The 21,770-nt window shown below is 39.9% G+C and overlaps 1 protein-coding gene across 4 annotated transcripts in view; it reads right to left on the bottom strand.

The window, feature by feature from the left end:
• Nucleotides 1-21,770, bottom strand: part of Hycc1 (hyccin PI4KA lipid kinase complex subunit 1) — a 127,194-nt gene that overhangs the window by 45,249 nt on the left and 60,175 nt on the right. For 2 of the 4 annotated variants that reach the window (XM_021161836.3, XM_029477388.2), the window contains one exon: nucleotides 8,615-13,061. The exons of 1 other annotated variant lie outside the window; for it this stretch is intronic. In XM_021161836.3, coding sequence (XP_021017495.1) covers nucleotides 12,487-13,061 — 575 coding nt within the window. In that variant the 3' untranslated portion in view covers nucleotides 8,615-12,486. Of the gene's footprint in view, nucleotides 1-8,614; nucleotides 13,062-13,850; nucleotides 14,149-21,770 lie in introns of those variants that run through there. One more of the 4 variants, XM_085836513.1, reaches the window with a different exon arrangement.

Here is a 21,770-nt window from a genome sequence, read left to right on the forward strand (position 1 = left end):
GAGACTGTTAACTATTGGGTGTGTACTCTTTTACCGGAAGTAGTCTTTTAAAAAAATGTCAGGATGGTTTGTCTTTCACTACAGGTCTCTGTCATCCGATCTTTGGGAAGCCTCTCTGAGAATACCGAGAACACTTCTCCTTGAGAAGTCTTTTCTAAGAACAAGCTGCTACCAAATACCTAACCCATTACTGGTAGTTACTAGGCCAGACTTTGTATTAAACTGAGAAACTTACTAGAAATACAGGCTTCCAAGTTTCACACACACACAGTGATTATGATACTTGGGAATTAGCATAAGGTCCAAACATCTCCATTTTCTTTTTTTTTTTTAATTTTTAATATTTTTATTACATATTTTCCTCAGTTACATTTCCAATGCTATCCCAAAAGTCCCCCATAGCGCCCCCCACTTCCCTACCCACCCATTCCCATTCTTTTGGCCCTGGCATTCCCCTATATTGGGGCATATAAAGTTTGCAAGTCCAATGGGCCTCTCTTTCCAGTGATGGCCAACTAGGTCATCTTTCGATACATATGCAGCTAGAGACAAGAGCTCCGGGGTTCTGGTTAGTACATCATGTTGTTCCAACAATAGGGTTGCAGATCCCTTTAGCTCCTTGGGTACTTTCTCTAGCTTCTCCATTGGGAGCCCTGTGATACATCCAATAGCTGACTGTGAACATCCACTCCTGTGTTTGCTAGGCCCCGGCATCGTCTCACAAGAGACAGCTATATTTGGGTCCTTTCCGCAAAATCTTGCTAGTGTATGCAATGGTGTCAGCGTTTAGAAGCTGCTTATGGGATGGATCCCTGGATACGGCAGTCTCTAAATGGTCCATCCTTTCATCACAGCTACGAACTTTGTCTCTGTAACTCCTTCCCTGGGTGTTTTGTTCCCAATTCTAAGAAGGTGCACAGTGTCCACACTTTGGTCTTCATTCTTCTTGAGTTTCCTGCGTTTAGCAGATTGTATCTTATATCTTGGGTATCCTAAGTTTTGGGCAAATATCCACTTATCAGTGAATACATATTGTGTGAGTTCTTTTGTGATTGTGTTACTTCACTCAAGATGATGCCCTCCAGGTCCATCCATTTGGCTAGGAATTTCATAAATTCATTCTTTTTAATAGCTGAGTAGTACTCCATTGTGTAAATGTACCATAATTTCTGTATCCATTCCTCTGTTGAGGGACATTGGGTTCTTTCCAGCTTCTGGCTATTATAAATAGGGCTGCTATGAACATAGTGGAGCATGTGTCCTTTTTACCGGTTGGGACATCTTCTGGATATATGCCCAGGAGAGGTATTGCTGGATCCTCCGGTAGTACTATGTTCAATTTTCTGAGGAACCGCCAGACTGATTTCCAGAGTGGTTGTACCAGCTTGCAATCCCACCAACAATGGAGGAGTGTTCCTATTTCTCCACATCCTCGCCAGCATCTGCTGTCACCTGAATTTTTGATCTTAGCCATTCTGACTGGTGTGAGGTGGAATCTCAGGGTTGTTTTGATTTGCATTTCCCTGATGATTAAGGATGTTGAACATTTTTCAGATGCTTCTCTGCCATTCGGTATTCCTCAGGTGAGAATTCTTTGTTCAGTTCTGAGCCCCATTTTTTAATGGGGTTATTTGACTTTCTGGAGTCCACCTTCTTGAGTTCTTTATATATATTGGATATTAGTCCCTTATCTGATTTAGGATAGGTGAAGATCCTTTCCCAATCTGTTGGTGGTTTTTTTGTCTTATTGATGGTGTCTTTAGCCTTGCAGAAGCTTTGCAGTTTCATGAGGTCCCACTTGTCAATTCTCGATCTTATAGCACAAGCCATTACTGTTCTATTCAGGAATTTTTCCCCTGTGCCCATATCTTCAAGGCTTTTCCCCACTTTCTCCTCTATAAGTTTCAGTGTCTCTGGTTTTATGTGAAGTTCCTTGATCCACTTAGACTTGACCTTAGTACAAGGAGATAGGAATGGATCGATTCACATTCTTCTACATGTTAACAACCAGTTGTGCCAGCACCATTTGTTGAAAATGCTGTCTTTCTTCCACTGGATGTTTTTAGCTCCCTTGTCGAAGATCAAGTGACCGTAGGTGTGTGGGCTCATTTCTGGGTCTTCAATTCTATTCCATTGGTCTATTTGTCTGTCACTATACCAGTACCATGCAGTTTTTTATCACAATTGCTCTGTAGTAGAGCTTTAGGTCCGGCATGGTGATTCCACCAGAGGTTCTTTTATCCTTGAGAAGAGTTTTTGCTATCCTAGGTTTTTTGTTATTCCAGATGAATTTGCAGATTGCACTTTCTAATTTGTTGAAGAATTGATTTGGAATTTTGATGGGGATTGCATTGAATCTGTAGATTGCTTTTGGCAAGATAGCCATTTTTACAATGTTGATCCTGCCAATCCATGAGCATGGGAGATCTTTCCATCTTCTGAGATCTTCTATAATTTCTTTCTTCAGAGACTTGAAGTTTTTATTATACAGATCTTTCACTTCCTTAGTTAGAGTCACGCCAAGATATTTAATATTATTTGTGACTATTGAGAATGGTGTTGTTTCCCTAATTTCTTTCTCAGCCTGTTTATTCTTTGTGTAGAGAAAGGCCATTGATTTGTTTGAGTTAATTTTATATCCAGCTACTTCACCGAAGCTGTTTATCAGGCTTAGGAGTTCTCTGGTGGAATTTTTAGGGTCACTTATATATACTATCATATCATCTGCAAAGAGTGATATTTTGACTTTATCTTTTCCAATTTGTATCCCTTTGATCTCCTTTTGTTGTCGAATTGCTCTGGCTAGGACTTCAAGTACAATGTTGAATAGGTATGGAGAAAGTGGACAGCCTTGTCTAGTCCCTGATTTTAGAGGGATTGCTTCAAGCTTCTGACCATTTACTTTGATGTTGGCTACTGGTTTGCTGTAGATTGCTTTTATCATGTTTAGGTATGGGCCTTGAATTCCTGATCTTTCCAAGACTTTTATCATGAATGGGTGTTGGATCTTGTCAAATGCTTTTTCCGCATCTAACGAGATGACCATGTGGTTTTTGTCTTTGAGTTTGTTTATATACTGGATTACGTTGATGGATTTCCGTATATTGAACCATCCCTGCATCCCTGAGATGAAACCTACTTGGTCAGGATGGATGATTGTTTTGATGTGTTCTTGGATTCGGTTAGCAAGAACTTTATTGAGGATTTTTGCATCAATATTCATAAGGGATATTGGTCTGAAGTTTTCTATCTTTGTTGGGTCTTTTTGTGGTTTAGGTATCGGAGTAATTGTGGCTTCATAGAATGAGTTGGGTAGAGTACCTTCTGTTTCTATTTTGTGGAATAGTTTGTGAAGAACTGGGATTAGATCTTCTTTGAAGGTCTGATAGAACTCTGCACTAAACCCATCTGGTCCTGGGCTTTTTTTAGTTGGGAGACTATTAATGACTGCTTCTATTTCTTTGGGGGATATAGGGCTGTTTAGATCATTAACCTGATCTTGATTCAACTTTGGTACCTGGTATCTGTCTAGGAACTTCTCCATTTCATCCAGGTTCTCCAGTTTTGTTGAGTATAGCCTTTGGTAGAAGGATCTGATGGTGTTTTGGATGTCTTCAGGATCTGTTGTTATGTCTCCTTTTTCATTTCTGATTTTGTTAATTAGGATGCTTTCCCTGTGCCCTCTAGTGAGTCTGGCTAAGGGTTTATCTATCTTGTTGATTTTCTCAAAGAACCAGCTCCTTGATTGGTTGATTCTTTGTTCTTCTTGTTTCCACTTGGTTGATTTCGCCCCTGAGTTTGATTATTTCCTGCTGTCTACTCCTCTTGGGTGAATTTGCTTCCTTTTGTTCTAGTGCTTTTAGGTATGTTGTCAAGCTGCTAATGTGTGCTCTCTCTAGTTTCCTTTTGGAGGCACTCAGAGCTATGAGTTTTCCTCTTAGAAATGCTTTCATTGCGTCCCATAAGTTTGGGTATGTTGTGGCTTCATTTTCATTGAACTCTAAAAAGTCCTTAATTTCTTTCTTTATTCCTTCCTTGACCAAGGTATCATTGAGAAGAGTGTTGTTCAGTTTCCACGTGAAGGTTGGCTTTCTATTATTTATTTTGTTATTGATGATCAGCCTTAGTCCATGGTGATCTGATAGGATGCATGGGACAATTTCAATATTTTTGTATCTGTTGAGGCCTGTTTTGTGACCAATTATGTGGTCAATTTTGGAGAAGGTACCATGAGGTGCTGAGAAGAAGGTATATCCTTTTGTTTTAGGATAGAATGTTCTGTAGATATCTGCCAGATCCATTTGATTCATAATTTCTCTTAGTTTCTCTGTGTCCCTGTTTAGTTTCTGTTTCCATGATCTGTCCATTGGTGAAAGTGGTGTGTTGAAGTCTCCCACTATTATTGTATGAGGTGCAATGTGTGCTTTGAGATTTACTAAAGTTTCTTTAATGAATGTGGCTGCCTTTGTATTTGGAGCATAGATATTCAGGATTGATAGTTCCTCTTGGAGGATTTTACCTTTGATGAGTATGAAGTGTCCCTCCCTGTCTTTTTTAATGACTTTGGGTTGGAAGTCAATCTTATCAGATATTAGAATGGCTACTCCAGCTTGTTTCTTCATACCATTTGCTTGGAAAATTGTTTTCCAGCCTTTCATTCTGAGGTAGTGTCTATCTTTTTCTCTGAGATGAGTTTCCTGTAAGCAGCAAAATGTTGGGTCTTGTTTGTGTAGCCAGTTTGTTAGTCTATGTTTTTTTATCGGGGAGTTGAGTCCATTGATATTAAGAGATATTAAAGAAAAGTAATTGTTGTTTCCTGTTATTTTTGTTGTTAAAGTTGGCATTCTGTTCTTGTGGCTGTCTTCTTTTAGGTTTGTTGAGGGATTACCTTCTTGTTGTTTCTAGGGCGTGGTTCCTGTCCTTGTATTGGTTTTTTTCTGTTATTATCCTTTGAAGGGCTGGATTCGTGGAGAGATAATGTGTGAATTTGGTTTTGTCGTGGAATACTTTGGTTTCTCCATCTATGTTAATTGAGAGTTTGGCTGGGTATAGTAGCCTGGGCTGGAATTTGTGTTCTTTTAGTGTCTGTATAACATCCGTCCAGGATCTTCTGGCTTTCATAGTCTCTGGTGAAAAATCTGGTGTAATTCTGATAGGCTTGCCTTTATATGTTACTTGGCCTTTTTCTCTTACTGCTTTTAGTATTCTATCTTTATTTAGAGCATTTGTTGTTCTGATTATTATGTGTCGGGAGGTATTTCTTTTCTGGTCCAGTCTATTTGGAGTTCTGTAGGCTTCTTGTATGTTCATGGGCATCTCTTTCTTTAGATTTGGGAAGTTTTCTTCTATAATTTTGTTGAAGATGTTTGCTGGTCCTTTGAGTTGAAAATCTTCATTCTCATCCACTCCTATTATCCGTAGGTTTGGTCTTCTCATTGTGTCCTGTATTTCTTGGATGTTTTGAGTTAGGATCTTTTTGCATTTTACATTTTCCTTGATTGTTGTGCCGATGTTCTCTATGGAATCTTCTGCACCTGAGATTCTCTCTTCCATCTCTTGTATTCTGTTGCTGATGCTGGTATCTATGGTTCCAGATTTCTTTCCTAGGGTTTCTATCTCCAGTGTTGCCTCATTTTGGGTTTTCTTTATTGTGTCTACTTCCCTTTTTAGGTCTAGTATGGTTTTGTTCATTTCCATCATCTGTTTGGATGTGTTTTCCTGTTTTTCTGTAAGGACTTCTACCTGTTTGATTATGTTATCGTGTTTTTCTTTAAGGATTTGTAACTCTTTAGCAGTGTTCTCCTGCAATTCTTTAAGGGATTTTTGTGCTTCCTCTTTATTGTCTTCTACCTGTTTACCAGCGTTCCTTTGTATTTCTTTAAGTGTGTTATTAAAGTCCTTCTTGAAGTCCTCTATCATCATCAGGAGATATGCTTTTAGATCCGTGTCTAGCTTTTCCGGTGTGTTGGGGTGCCCTGGACTGGGCGAAGTGGGAGTGCTGGGTTCTGATGATGGTGAGTGGTCTTGGTTTCTGTTAGTAAGATTATTACGTTTACCTTTCGCCATCTGGTAATCTCTGGGGTTAGTTGTTGTCGTTGTCACTGTTTAAAGATTGGAGCAGAAGCTGTGTTCCACTCACCAGCAGTCTCAAAATCCTGTGGCAGGGGTCGTGGGTAGCTGGCAGTACCCCGGTGCTGGTCCAGCCGGAAGAGGCCTGTGGTCCTACTCAGGCCGGTTTTCTGCTTCCCTAACTAATGCAGTCTCAGGTCCCGCGCACAATTGGATTGGAGCAGAAGCTGTGTTCCACTCTCCAGAAGTCTTAAGATCCTGTGGCGGGTGTTGTGGGTAGCTGGCGAGTGTCAGCCGACCCTGCGCCCTAGCTACCCTGGTGCTTTTCTGACCGGAAGAGGCTTGTGGCCCTATGTAGGCCGGATTTCTCCCTCCCCAACCAAAGCAGTCTCAGGTCCCGCGTGATTGGACTGGAGCAGAAGCTGTGTTCCACTCACCAGCAGTCTCAAAATCCTGTGGCGGGGGTCGTGGGTAGCTGGCGGGTGTCAGCCGACCCTGCGCTCTAGCTACCCCAGTGCTGATCCGGCCGGATGAGGCCTGTGGCCCTACTCAGGCCGGTTTCTGCTTCCCTAACTAATGCAGTCTCAGGTCCCTCGCGCAATTGGATTGGAGCAGAAGCTGTGTTCCACTCACCAGAAGTCTTAAGATCCTGTGGCGGGTGTTGTGGGTAGCTGGCGAGTGTCAGCCGATCCTGCGCCCTCGCTACCCTAGTGCTTTTCTGACCGGAAGAGGCTTGTCACATCTCCATTTTCAAAAGCATTGGTTTCTCATAATGTAGGCGGTCATTAAGACTTAATTGTGGGTGGTATCTGTGGGGGGCAGGAGTATATGAATGAATGAATATATGCCATTTCTGTTTGGGTTTCCACAGAGGCCAAAAGAGGGCATTAGATTCCTTGGAACTGGAGCTGGTAGAGCCAGCAGATGTAGGTGTTAGGGATCAGACACAGGTCCTATGGTAGGCAGCAAGCACTCTTAACTGCTGAGCTATTTCCTGAACCCCAAGCCCATCTGCAGACCACATTTTGAGTAAAATCAACAAACACACGTATACTGCATATATAGAATATGCATACACATTAACTACTCAACATAAATGTAATTAAATGGGCTTGCGATATATATGACATATACACACTTGTATTTTAATGGGTATGCCATATTCCAGTATATGGAATAATCGAGACATTTACAAGCAATGCTACAATGAATATCTTGCATTTTAATGTTTATTCATATGGGTCAATTTAATGCAAAAAAAGGTAGAAGAGATATAGGGTAGATTTACTATGTCAGAATACATGGGTAAAGGTTCTGCTCAATTGTTCACTCACTCATTTGTAGCAATTTACTTTCCCACCAATTATCTCAGACGCTAATGATTTCTCCAGATAAATGCAGATACTAGTTCCAATCTGTCAATCTGAAAAACTAAAGAACCATTTTATTTTAATTTAAATGAGCATACTTTTAGTATAGCAATAATAATAATCTGATTGCCAATGAAATACAATTATCTCATATTCTTCAAAACATAGCACCATTTAGTTTCATGAAAATTGTACTTTACTTTAAATTTTAACCTTATGAAATGGAATAAAGAAATTTGAAATACATGTCCATTTGACGGTACTTAGGATCCTATTTGAGTAATCGACAACCAAGAAAGAGTTGTAAGGCCTATGTTCAGGGCATGATCCCCAGCATCTGGCACCCACTCCCCGAGCATTTCAGTTTCCTCTTTTTTAAAATGGGGTGCTGTTTCCTTTTAAAGATTGTTTTGAATGCTTAATTTAAGTCACAAATCAGCCTCTGTATAATAAGGCCTACGGTAATAAACCAAGAGAAATTATAGAATGACTAGTTATTTATAGTCCTGATTAGTGGTTATAAAGTGTGCGTGTAAATATTAACAGTCAGACTCTACTAGGGGAGCCAGCTACATGCCAGGGACTCTGCAGTCACTATGAGTTCAGATTTCACTGACATAGTAATAATCTCTAAATCGTCAGGCGTTGGTTTCTACAAATCCTCTACGAAAAGTAACTCAGAAAATATTTCCTAACTTACTCCTTTGATCAGCTGGAATTATTCACACAGATAATCAACTGCCCACTAAAACAGTTCCTTTCTAATGGGGTTGGTTTCAGTAAACACATGCAGACCAGGAATGCCACTGTGACCTCCTGTAGCCAAGAAATAAATCCTGTGATGTACCCCACTGTCTGGAAACTAGCAGCGACCCAATGTGTTCCCTGTCTCCATGCCCCCACACCGAAGGCCACTTTGCTCGTGCTTCTGGTATAAGTCAGCCACCAGGCCAGGGGCCTGGCACTCAGCTTTGGATGGACACCAGTGGGGATGCTCCGTTCCAGTGCCTCATCCTGAGGCATAGTCAGGAGTGAGGGTTACGTTGGGCCAACCCCAGCAGCTTCATGTGGCTATGTCCACACAAGCTTTCTTCTGCCCCAATAGCAAGCTCACAGATTTTTATAGCAGTTTTTAGTGAATAAAATGATCTAGAAAAACACTTTTTTCTTTTAGTTTTTATTTCAACAAAACAAGAGGAAACACTTGATGTATAAAGTACTGCATATGGAGAACATTTATACAAATGTACAAAACTTCAAAGAACTCAACTCCAGTTTATTTCATACCTTAAAAATGTAAAGAGCACATAAAGATATCCAAGATTTATTCTTAGGAATGTAAACACTAGGCATACAATGACAAGTGTATTTGTGAGAAGAGTTTAGCATCACATGATCAGAAGGAAAGGCCAGAGGCAGATGGCCAGTTCCAACAAGACAGACAGCTTGGGGCCCAGAAAACACAACTGAGGCCCATGTCCACTAGCACACTTCTGCAAAAATACAAAACATCTTCAAATTGTTCACGTTCAGTCTTTTTGGATATGTGCACGTTACAAAGTACAGAAGGCAGCCCATGAGTGCTATCTGTGAAGACGAACAGTATCAAAAAGCACACATCTCCATTACCCAATGTTCTAGCACTCAGCAGCAAATGTGCAAGTGTAAACTCGTGCTCACTAAAGGACTGGGGTTTTAGCCTTTCACTCGGGTTGGGAAGACACTATTGTACATTAATTTCCATCTACAGTGCCTTAGTGCCAACATTGTGTGTTTTCGCATTGTCTCTCAGTTACAATACTTGGCACAGGCTTCTTCAGCGTGCTCTCCTTTACGGAGGTCTAATGTGCCCATGGATGTAAACATTGAGCTGCCTTACTCTAACTCTTTGCTTAAAATCATGTTTTAGAGTGTATATATTTTCCTCCATAATTTACCATTCAACATTTTAACTATGATAGTTCAAAATAGGCAAAATCCCTTTAAACTGGGATTTTTTTTTAAAATCTATTTTGACTTAAATACAGATTTCCCTTTAATTCAACTTTTTTTTAATTCAATTTTTTTTTTTTAACAACAGAATGATATTTGCAGAGTTGTTGCTTTACAATTGAAAGGGCAATGAAACACTACCTTTTCAAAACAAACCAGTCATTCTGGAATTCCTGCTCTTCCGTGCTACAGAGATGGACTTAAAGGGGTCAGGCAGTGTCCCAGACATTGCAAGGTGCTTTCTTGAGGCTCCAGGAAGTGGAAGGGTAGCAGCACCCAGCAGCTGGATCCTCTGCTTCTCTCTTCACTTGGATTGCAGAGTTTCATGCCAGGCCCAGTGTCACAGGAGTGCAAGGGTTGAGTCAATCCAAAGCCCCTATCTAGAGTTAACCATGGGGTGCCAGACCCCAGTTCTGTGTGGAATCCTCTTGGTAAAAGCTATTCCTCTGGGTCCATGAGATGCCAACACTAGCATCTTAATAGAAACAAGCCTACAAAGCCACACCACTTCTCACCTTTGAAAGATGAGTAGGAAAGTGACTAGAACAGCTGTCGCCACAGGTGACAGCATCCAGCTTTGGCAGCTGGTATGAAAGCCCCTGATGTACACAATCCTTACTTGAAATAGTATCAAAAGTAGTATAAAAGAACTTTACTGTTCATGTAACACCACACCCCAGGAAATCAATTGATGTAAATCATTTGGAGCAAACCAGACTCATTCCACTGTGTAAGCTGTTACAGAGTTTGTAAAAGAGGGTGGACGTGTGTGCAACTGTTCTGCTGTGTCCCATCTAACAGTTCAAGAACAAAGAGGGGCTTTCCTACGTAAAACCTGCAGCATCTGCAGCATCTGCAGCGCTGGGTTTATTTATTACCAACAAGAGAAGCAAAGGATACTACATCTTTATTACAGAAACAAATGAGAAGTGGGAATTTAAAATGAGAGTCTCTAAGAAGTCGCATGTCAATGTTATTAGAAAGCTACTTGGTTATCAAAAACTATGACAATTGTGACGACCTAGAATCTAATACCCGTGCTTGAGGGTTGTGAGACCACTGAGGACCCTACATTAGACCAGTAGTTAGCACTCTGAAACTGTCTTCACTAAGACGGATGGATACTAGCATCCCTAGTTTAAAAGGTCAGCTCTGATTTACTAGTAGGTCTGCCCCCGAAATTTTGAAGTTTTATTAAGATACCAGGTGACACCAGTGGTCTTTGGACCACACAAGTAGCAAATGTCTACAACAATATCAAAATGAGGTTTCATTATGGTGGCTGAACATTATTCTGATCTCTTGTTTGTGCCAGCTAATGTTTCTTTAAACTTACTCTATGCTTAAGTAAGCACTTCAACTTGCCTAATGACAATCTTTAAATTTCTTCTTAATAATATCAACACTGTTAGTAACTATGTTTAAGAAAAGTTCTTAAGGAATTACAAAAAGACAACAGGAAATTCACAGTGACATTTTACAAACATTTCAACTGTATACAAGATTACTATTAAATTATTCCAATTATCAATTTTACTGTCTAGTTACCTTAAAATTGATGAGGACAATTTAAGCCAGCAGTTTGTTCTGTTACTGAAACTAAAATGTTAAGCTCATTTATGCTAAAAAGCATAGGCCTTGGATAATCAGGTTTAAACTAGGAGGTAAGCATTTAAAAAATGTATCTCAAGTGTAAAAATGCTTTGCACTCTGCAACCCATGCAGCTTTCTCATCTCCATGAGCTGGACCCATGTGGTTTGAGACGGGACCACTATCATGTTCTGTGAGCACAGAGAGAGGCCACGGGTAAGGAGGCCTCAGTGTGCTAAGTCAGGAAAGCCGAGAAGTAGACAACGTCCCAGGCTTCCCCACTGACCCTGCTCCTCTCATGCCCCAGTGTAGCACCACAGCATATGCACCTCACAGGAGCGTCAGCCAACCGAGCAGACCACAGGCACCAAGCCTGGGTGTCCATCTAGAGGACACAGAGTTTAGCTTCTGCCTTACCACATTTCTTACTGCTTGGTTGGCAGGAGTGGGTGGTAGCTGAATTCTTTCTACATCATAACAAGAATACTTAAAGCTCACAAACAAGAAGTGCACTCTTTCTTATGTTAAATTCAAGAACAAACACAAGCCACCCGTAAGCTAACGCACAAATGTCCTCTGCCCACACCTACTGTTTTCTTTCACCACATTTTGTGGATGAAACATGAACTAGTTTCCTTCATTCACAGACATTTACTATTAAATACATGCTTCATTCTGGTATCTCGGGAGCTGTGCTACAAGATTTACAGGGGTTTTCAGGAAGTCTTCTATGATGTGTGCTCTGACCACTAAAATACAAACTAACTAGGATTTCCAAAGCAGCACAGTCCAACAGCGTTATGGCTGGTTACACTTTAGACACTGAACGGGACTTTCATGCCTGCAATCCAGATCACACACTTCAGAACGTCACCTACTAGCAATCTCACTTTTGCTATTTAATGTTCTAAGGACTGCAACAGAAATTCTCCCAGCTTCCCCTTGCAACTGTCCTGCCAGGTAACTTGCAGTGTGGAGCATACTGTCCCATCCTAAGCATGATGTGGTCAGAGCTCGTAGCATCCCCACTGCTCTCACGTGAGGCTGTTTTCTCACATGTCTGTTGAGCAGCATGGCTTCATGGACTCGCTCCTCCCCCTGGGCTCTACAGCCCAGTCCTCTCACAGAGACTCTCTTTGACTTCCCAGGGCAAATACACAACCACTAAAAAACAAGGTATTAAAAATAACCTCACTGAGGACGTTAACAATAACAAGTAACAGGAAAGGAGAATACAAGAATAAAGAACTTAAACCAGGGGGAAAAGAGTTCCCAAGAAATAACCAGACCACATCTCAGCTTACTGCAAACTAGACATTATTCCCTTCATAGTCAAAGGGGAGCCTTCAGAATTCAAGACCCCAGCCTCCTGCCAGGACCAGGCATGAAGGACTCAGTGCTTTCATAAGGGAGCAAAGCCGTCTCTCCAGCTTCACTGGCTACAGGAGAGAAGTGAGTGACACGTTACTCTGCAGACAGAGTGATGCTAATACTAGGAGGTCCCTGCTGGCCAGCTTGACACTTCACTGCAAGTTCAGTCCTTTCTGACACATAAATAAGCTTTTCTTCTTGGAGACTACAGGCAGAAAATCTATTGGCATCTGCTCCAGCAACACAGCCAATGGCGGGAGAAGGGCTACGTGGGACTGGGGCACCACTGACTTGTTCAAAGGATTTACTAAATACAGTGGCTGCAGTCTTAGCCAAGCCTTGGCTGCTGGGCTTGGGCAGGGACTGGCTGGAGGTCAAGGTCAGTCTCTTCAGAGAGAGAAGCTCAAGGTTCTCGCTCTGGGCTCTCTGGGTTTGCTTGCGAGCAAAGTGATCTCTGCAAGACTCCCCTGCAGTTTCTCTCTCCTTTGCTCCAGTTTTGCTTCCTCCTGACCGTCTCTGGTTCTTTCCTACACTTGTCTTGTTACTACAATTGTGACTACTGTTTGATAGACCCGACTGGCTGGTGCTAGATGCAGCCCTGGAATAAAATCCCTCGTCAACTTCAGTTATGTCCATCAGTTCTTCTTGACCTGTTAATTCTGTATCTCCTAAACAAAGAAATGACAAAGATTAATTAACATTAAATATCTTAAGTAACTTTTAAAAGAGTAATACCAAATCAATTACATTTCAATCAATACCTTAGCAGAATTTCTTAAAGCAATAGATTACAGGACAAAAATCAAAGGATAAGTTGAAATATTTTATAAATGTCAAAACACACTCATTGTAATTAAATGACAGTGATTTAGAGTATATTAAACCACAAGCATGCTGTAAACTACCCACTACAGTTTTATGAAGAGTTCTCCTATATGCATGCAAAGAGCAGAAGCAATTAGAAAGGTCAGACATTAAATGCTGGTTATGACCTCTGTATCGTAGCTCCTACTAATAAACTTAAGTTAAAACAGAAATATATGCAGAGAGGTTTTTTAGGAAGGTTGTGTTCTCCATTCTAGATACTCTTAGAATATATATCATAATATATATATATATATATATATATATATCATGTATATATATATCATATATACACTGTAACTATCACAAGCTCAAAACTTGTTAAAAGTCTATATACATTACCCTTCATATTTATGAAAAGTCATTTTAGTTCCAAAACTTAAGCAGAAAATTACTTCAGAAGCAAATTTCTGCCTCAGTTTCTCTAACAAATTCCTGCTACTACATAGGGTGATCATTCTGAAGAGCATTAAAGGTCGTTGAGAAATTACGATGCAAATTCATGCACTTTATCAGATGACATGCAAATCGTCTGTGACTGTGCAACTGTCGAGCGCGCACATAGCATGCACGGTGCCCCTGCCTCAAGGTACCTTGGGCTGCGGCTACAAAGCGTCTGCTAAAACTGCACTCTGCCAGCTGTGGACATTCCATCCTCCATCATTTTTCTTACAGATTTTTGCCTCCTGAGTTCGGGCAAGCCTCTGCTCTCACTCCTAGGGTCTGTGGCTGTTTCCTGCACACCCTGCATATGCTGGGCGTCAATGTCTCCTAGAGCTCTGCCTTTTTCCCCATTCCCGGTCCTCTCTCCGGACACATGTGTGACACTAATCTCAGGAATGACAAGGACGCCCGCTTCAGCAGCAGCAGCACAGCTGCTTTCAGGTTGCTCTAGGATTGAAGATGATCAGACAAAATGATGGCTGAAGACAGAACAAAAGAAAATGCCAACCAAACAACAAAACAAAACAAAAAACCAAAGAGAACAAAACTGGATGATTGAATGGTATAACTTAAAGCCAAACACGCACACTGTCAGTCCCTTCATTTACAATCCTGCGGCAGCACAGGAGCCCAGTGAGCATCAGTTCACTTTCTGTATTTTCAGACACATTTTACATGGAATATGAAACACATTTTTTTTCACAAAGGAAAACAGAATGCCTTTTAAAAATATTGTAATCAACTAAATTTACATAAACTTTAGGTAAAAGCCCCAAAATTATAGGCAAAAACTCTGGCTCTTGTCAAAAATGATAACCAAAGCAATTAGAAAGTCCCCTTTGTACACTTCAAACCTTATTTTTTATTAGACTACATCCAGTCTGACTTAATAATCAACCATGATAATTAAGGTACTGCTTATTCAATCATGCCTTGGTGCTTAGCAACCCTTCTTGTCTCACACACTCAGAATCTCAAACATCAGTAACATTTATATGCTTAAGGTAGAAATAAGCAGTCCATTTCTTCAGGTTCCTATTGAGACTATACATTTTGATGTGCTACAATGAAGAAAAATGAAAACAAGATATGAAAAGCCGACTGGTTCTCAGTTTACCCTGAAAACAGCCTCAGTAATTCAAACAAATGAACAAAACTCATAACTAGTAAATATCTATAAAGATAACTTTATTCTGTGCCTTAAATATAAAAGGTTTTAAAGATCTTAAGTAAATATCTATAATAAGTAGTAAAAATAACACAAATATGAAAAATAGACCAGTGGTGAAATTTAAACTCCATAACAACAGACAAAACAACCAAAACCAAGAACACTGTATACCCATTAAGATGTAGCACACAAATCTGTTGAGAAAAATGACTTTGTTTGCGGAGCTAGAATCGTCAAACCCTTATGAATTTTGCTAAGGTCTGCTAAACAGCATGACATAGTAAAAGAACAGAGGCCACAGCTGCACATATCCAGGGAGGCCAAGCTTTACTGCACATCTTGGCCATCCTGGAGCCTTCCAGGTGCCCATTTTCACCACAGCAACCTGATTCATCCATAGGATGAAGTAGTTTGGGCACTACACATCTTGAGCTCCCAGGTGACTAGCTTGCAGCTGTTTAGAAATCAACGCTCTGCTCTGAATCCTTCACAGTTTGAAAGTGGATTCCCACCTGGGCCCTGACTGCCACGGCTAGCCACAGGGAACACTTTCCATCTCCTTGAAGCTCCTGTTGCCCTGCATCCATGATCCTAACCTGATCATGTCCGATTTGTCTCCTTAGCCGGGGCCTCACATACCCAGTACCTCATTCTCAGGCAGGCTGAGGCTAGTGGGCTTTAGAACCCCGCTGTTCCTGTGTGTGAAACCACTAAGCCTATGCCCACTTTCCAACAGCTACTTTCAAAAGCAAGGGCAAATCAGTTCTTATCATGGTGTGTGGCAGGGGTTATGGCAACACAGAGCAGTCACCATGACACTGTTGGGTGGCAGCCAAGACTTGTTCACTTATACTGTAGAAACCACTTCAAGAAAGAAAATTACAAAGACATTCAGTTCAGAGGGAGAATAAAAAATGTTGGCAGTTACCAGGGCATAAAAACAAAAACAACAACAACAAAACAAACAAAAACCAACCAACCAACCAAAAAAATCTCCAAAAGTAACTAATATGTAAGTTTTATAGAAAAAATTTAAAAGATGCATATAGGTGTTCTAACAGAATAAGGGATACTCAACAGCACTATTTTTTAAAGCACATTCTTACATATTACTCTATAATATTCTTAAAACAACATGGCAGTGAGACTCTGAAGTGGACCATTTAATTAATCCCCATTTGTTAAGAGGAAACTGCAGTTCAGTAAGTGCTGAACGGTGTAAAGCACAGGTTACGAAACGAGACGTTTAGTTTCAAATGTCCATCCATCCACACAGGGAATTCTAACTCAATTTGTCAGAACCAACTTGACGCAAACATTCTCTAACATCTCCCAACAATGCTGAATTTATCTGTTTAGATTCTTGGTCATTTCAAAGAAGGCAAATAATTGACTTTGGCTGAATAAAGAGTCACAGTAAACACATTTCAGAAGAATACCTGAAGATTTATAACTCAAGGTCAGTTTGTTTTTATTTTTAATTGGTTTTATTTGTGAAAATATGCTGATGGAAGTTAATGGTTTAAAAATGTTGATTCACCAGTAGAAATTTGCAGGGAATCAGAAATGGGAGAAGGATATTTGTAAAGCGAAGCTAGCAGATGAATTGTTAGTCACTCTCAGGACAGAGGTCAGGGGCTGAGCAGAGAGGAAATCATGAAATTAAATGTAACAATAAACTCCGATTAAATGAAATGTGGTTGTTCTAAAGGAGCTGAAATGTCTGCGTACTCAGTAAACTCACAAAAAGAAAAACATGTTATTCTGGAAACAGCAAGAAAGAAAAGATAACTCTTCGGAAGATCAGACAGTGAAGAAACAGGACGATATAACCCAGTGCTTAGTACAGAATCCTTTCCTTACTGTCTCTTCAGCATTTTCTCCCGTGAGACTCTTGTGACTGAGTCCCTTGTTCCCCAGCATGTTGGACTGGCCGCCTGGGCCTCCCCAATAGCTGGAAGGCACATCTCACTTCCTCAGAAGCCTCCTCAATGAAGACTTCCCTGTCGCCCCAACAAAGGTCTCAGCATCCCTACTACATTTCATATGCCTTCTCTTCTACTCTGCTTCTTTAAACATCACTTATAACAAGCTACAGTTACCTTGTCTGCCTAGTTGTATATTCTACACAGATTAAGCTTTGTTTGGCCACTGTTAAATGCCTAATACAAGTTTAGCAGAGAGTATTACTGGTTAGTGTCTTTTTAAAATGTTTATTCTGTATGTACAGGTATTTCTCATGTACACACACACGCACACACACACACACACACACATATGCACTACCTTTGTGCCTAGTGCTGTGTGGGCTAGAAAAGGGCTTCCAATCCCCTGGAACTGGAGTTAACATCTCCTGAGCCCTAATAAATGTACTTCTTAATTAACTGAATGAATCTCTATTACATGATTATAAATCAAGATGAAAATATAGAACATATGAAAAAGGTAAGCTTGGAAAATGTTTCTTCCAAATTTTAGTCAGTCAAGTAACTCACAGCTTAAGATAATATTTTTAGGTGGTAAAAAGAACAAAAGTTCGCCGGGCGTGGTGGCACACGTCTTTAATCCCAGCACTCGGGAGGAAGAGGCAGGCAGATTTCTGAGTTCGAGGCCAGCCTGGTCTACAAAGTGAGTTCCAAGACAGCCAGGGCTACACAGAGAAACCCTGTCTCGAAAAACAAAAAACAAAAAACAAACAAACAAAAGAACAAAAGTTCACTGTTTCAGAAAAATGAAATAGGCATTTCTAAATGTAGGTTTGTTACAATCCTTAGTAACATCAGAAATCTTTTATAAACTAGTTCATTTTTATTATGTTATACAAAAAACTGACATTTATAACTAGAGAGAGATAATTCTTTCTTTAAGAAGATTACATAGGAGATGTTTTAAGGGAATATAAATTATATAACTAGAGAGTTGCTTTTCCTTGGAACTCAAAAATGTATGCACAGGACATCATGATTAATTTATATCCATGAAAAGAAATATTTACAATTGATTTCAAATAATTTGAAAAAAATTGAAATATCCAAATAGGAATTTCCCTGAGGCTGTTTTATTTTATAATGTCTATGTACATAAGCACTCTTCATATACAGAGATACAGAGAGTTAAAGACTACTTGCGTAGGATGAGCAAGCTGCCTTAGGGAAAGGCACTTGCCATGCAAGCCTAGAATCTGAGCTTGAAACCCAGACCCTATGGTAGGAGAGTCAACTCTACAAATTGTCCTCTGACCTCCACATGGGCACTATGGCATGTAAGTTCCCCCTTCCCTCCACACACATGTACATATATACGCAGGTGCGCGTGCACACACACACAGACACTTTATAAACATTTAAAATTTAAGAATAGCTAAGTTTTTCTTTGTTGGAGTGTCTATTTTAGGACAGAATCTTGCTGTATAGTCCAGGCTGGCCTCAAACTTATGGTTCTCCTGCCTCAGCCTCTGGAGCAGCTGGAGTTCCAGACCATTCCTGGCCACGGTCACTTTTAATAGACAAGTTCAACTTTATTTTCAAAGGCAACTCAAATAATTTTGTCCTAAACATTTCTTCTGATTTTCAAAAAAAAAAAAAGAGGATTGAATTACAAAAATCACAAAAACTAGTCATGAAAACTATGATTTTTGTCAAACATAGCTTCATAAGCTCAAATATCTCGTCTACCTGCACCCAAGAAACAATCTTAGGCCCTGTGCTTATTGGCCTTATAGTTGCTCTATTTATTAAAGGTAACAATTTTAATAAAAATAATTTAACTATTTGTAGGACTTACACATTTTGTATCCAAATTACCTTATGAGTTAAAGTATGTTATGCTCCTGAACTTCCTTGTGAAATAATAAGCCACCATTTACAGAACCCACTGAGTCACAAAGCTTTGACAGCAACTGTGACAAGTACTTTAAGCCCCAAAGAGCCATACACATCCTTTACAACTAATGCATATGCAGTCAGAAATGGTAGAAGGTGCCTGAGCAACTCCTACTCCTTAAAACCATCTCTCTTTAAAAAAAGACTGATTTATTCATTTAATGTATATGAGCACACTGTTGCTGTCTTCAGACACACACTAGAAGAGTGCATTGGATCCCATTACAGATGGTTGTGAGCCACCACGTGGTTGCTGGGAATTGAACTCAGGATCTCTGGAAGAGCAGTCAGTGTTCTTAACCACAGAGCCATCTCTCCAGCCATAAAACCATCTTTAATGATTATAATGTATTATATCCAATGGTGAATATTTTTTATGTATTTACTAGGTTGTACCTTAAAGTATTTGTCTTAGTCAGGGTTTCTATTCCTGCACAAACATCATGACCAAGAAGAAAGTTGGGGAAGAAAGGGTTTATTCAGCTTACACTTCCATACTGCTGTTCATCACCAAGGAAGTCAGGACTGGAACTCAAGCAGGTCAGAAAGCAGGAGCTGATGCAGAGGCCATGGAGGGATGTTCCTTACTGGCTTGCTTCCCCTGGCTTGCTCAGCCTGCTCTCTTATAGAACCAAGACTACCAGCCCAGAGATGGTCCCACCCACAAGGGGACCTCCCCGCTTGATCACTAATTAAGAAAATGCCTTGCAGGTGGATCTCATGGAGGCATTTCCCCAACTGAAGCTCCTTTCTTTGTGATAACTCCAGCCTGTGTCTAGTTGACACAAAACTAACCAGTACAGTATTATTTATAATAGGAAAAATTAGAAGCAAAGTATTCAATATATGGGTACAGGTAAGTAAATGACAAGTTATCAACTCAATGTAGCATATATATTATGTAGCCATTAAAATAACTACAGCAGGATTACTGGAACTTAGAAAACATTTAAATTGTTAAACAAAACCAAAGCACCAAACATTTAAAATATAGTACAATTATGAAAACAATATACACATATGAAAGCATAGAATGAAAATCCCAACTGACTGGATTATAGATGAGCAAATAACACCCTTCCTATTTCCATAAAGCAATCAGAAAAGGGGCAAATCGCTCACCCTGAAACTTTTCCAATCCTCCACTCATCAGCCATGGATGTACTGAGCACCTATGCTGTGTGAGCCATTGTTTTAGGCACTGAGAAGCCAATGGCAAACATAACAGACACCAGACCTTCCTACTATGCAAGAATTAAGAAAGGCAAATTTGAAAGGGGCAAGGCTACTTCAGATGGTGGTTTGGGAGGCTGCTTTGTGGAAGCTGAGACTTGAAGGATGAAGGGGTGCTGGCTACATAGCAATCTGGAACAAGGAAGATTGCCAACTGGTAAGGCTGCTTGCTATTCAAATTTCAGCCAAACATCCCAAAGAGTTAAGTCAAAGGCTCGAAGGCAGAAATGGCTGAATGTTCAGGGTTAGAAGGAAGGACGAGTGAGTCCCAGTGGAAATGCTCAGCCCCTTCAGCTTGCCTGGCAAGCTTTTTACCTGCTGAGCTATTTCCCCAGCCTCTGAATCTTTTTATCATTCCCCCCCCCTTTTTTTTCATCTAAGAAGACAGTACTTAAGCACTAAGCAAATTATGACATGGACCACTTTTGCTGATATTTTTGTAACATAATTACAATTCTCTTTGAACTATGTTATCTTGCTTAGCTTTAAGTATCATGGTATCCAATAAATAAAAATATTTTATAAACCAAAATTATATATTAAAAAAAAGTAAACTGCTTGCTGTAATAACTTGTGACTGTACTTTCTTTGGGCTCAATATATTTAAACTGTATCAACCTGATTCTTCCATATAGTAAAACATTCTAATATCTTCAAGGCATTTGCTTTTGGTAATCATGTTAGAAAATGTAAAAATACATATTACTTCTTATTTATAATTCCTTTTCACAACCTTAAAAGCTTGTAATCATCTAAATTGTATGTCAAAATAGTTTAGAAGTAGTGCTAATTGAAAGTATCCAAATATGTTGGTACCTAAGAGGCTGAAGAAGGGGCCTTCTGAGTTCGAGGCCAACCTGGGCTACTACATAGATTCTTCCTCAAGCTTAATCCCTCCCACCTCTGAAAGGAAACGAAACTATTGCTAGCATTAAGCATTTAGCATGTGCTAGAGCCACAAGCAGGGTCACGCTCAGAAGCTCCACTTTAGAAATATGATTTTCATTCTTTTTTACTGTCAACACTTTCCTGATGCAAATGGTTTTAACTGTAAATAACCAAGAACACAAGTGGGATCTATTTCCTATTTTGACATTAACAAGATGAAGTAAGATACGAGGTATTAAACAGTTAAAATATACTCATTCTAACAATGGCATGTCAAGTACTAGTGGGCACCTCCCACCTCCACAGGAACAACAGCAAACAGACATGCTGTCCAAGTTCTGTAACATGTGCATGCTTTCATGCTTGCTAGCACTCTCAAACTAAGCACATTCATTTCAAGTTGAGAAAATTCAAATTTTAAGTTTTAGAAAAGGACTATTATTTGAATGGCAAATTATCCAATGTAAATTTACCAAGAACACAATTGCTGGATAGCTAACAAAGCAATTCTTATAGAACGAAATCAACCTTTGGCCGATTTAAACTCAGCCTTTATGTAGCACTTCAAAGTATACAAAATGCTCTTTACTTACTGCCCCCTTGACTGGACAGACACACAGAGGAAAGGGGACAGAGATGATGACGACTTGGGGGTTCAGTGGATCTTTAGATATTAGCTGACAAAGTTTTCCATGCTCATTATTTGCAACCACTTGTCAGTCCCCTAACTTAATTAGGGGACTTAGATAAAATGGAAGTGTGATTTCAGTAACCATTTTCAAAGAATGGAAAATAGCTTATGTTGTTCCCATGTGGGTAATTTTTTTTTAAAGTGGAGGAAGAACGACTCACAATGGTGTTGGTTGTGGTAAACAAATAAAGACAGGAGAATTACT

The sequence above is a fragment of the Mus caroli genome, unplaced genomic scaffold, assembly GCF_978045245.1.
Source record: "Mus caroli unplaced genomic scaffold, Mus_caroli_1 scaffold_4, whole genome shotgun sequence".
NCBI classification, from domain to species: Eukaryota; Metazoa; Chordata; class Mammalia; order Rodentia; family Muridae; genus Mus; species Mus caroli.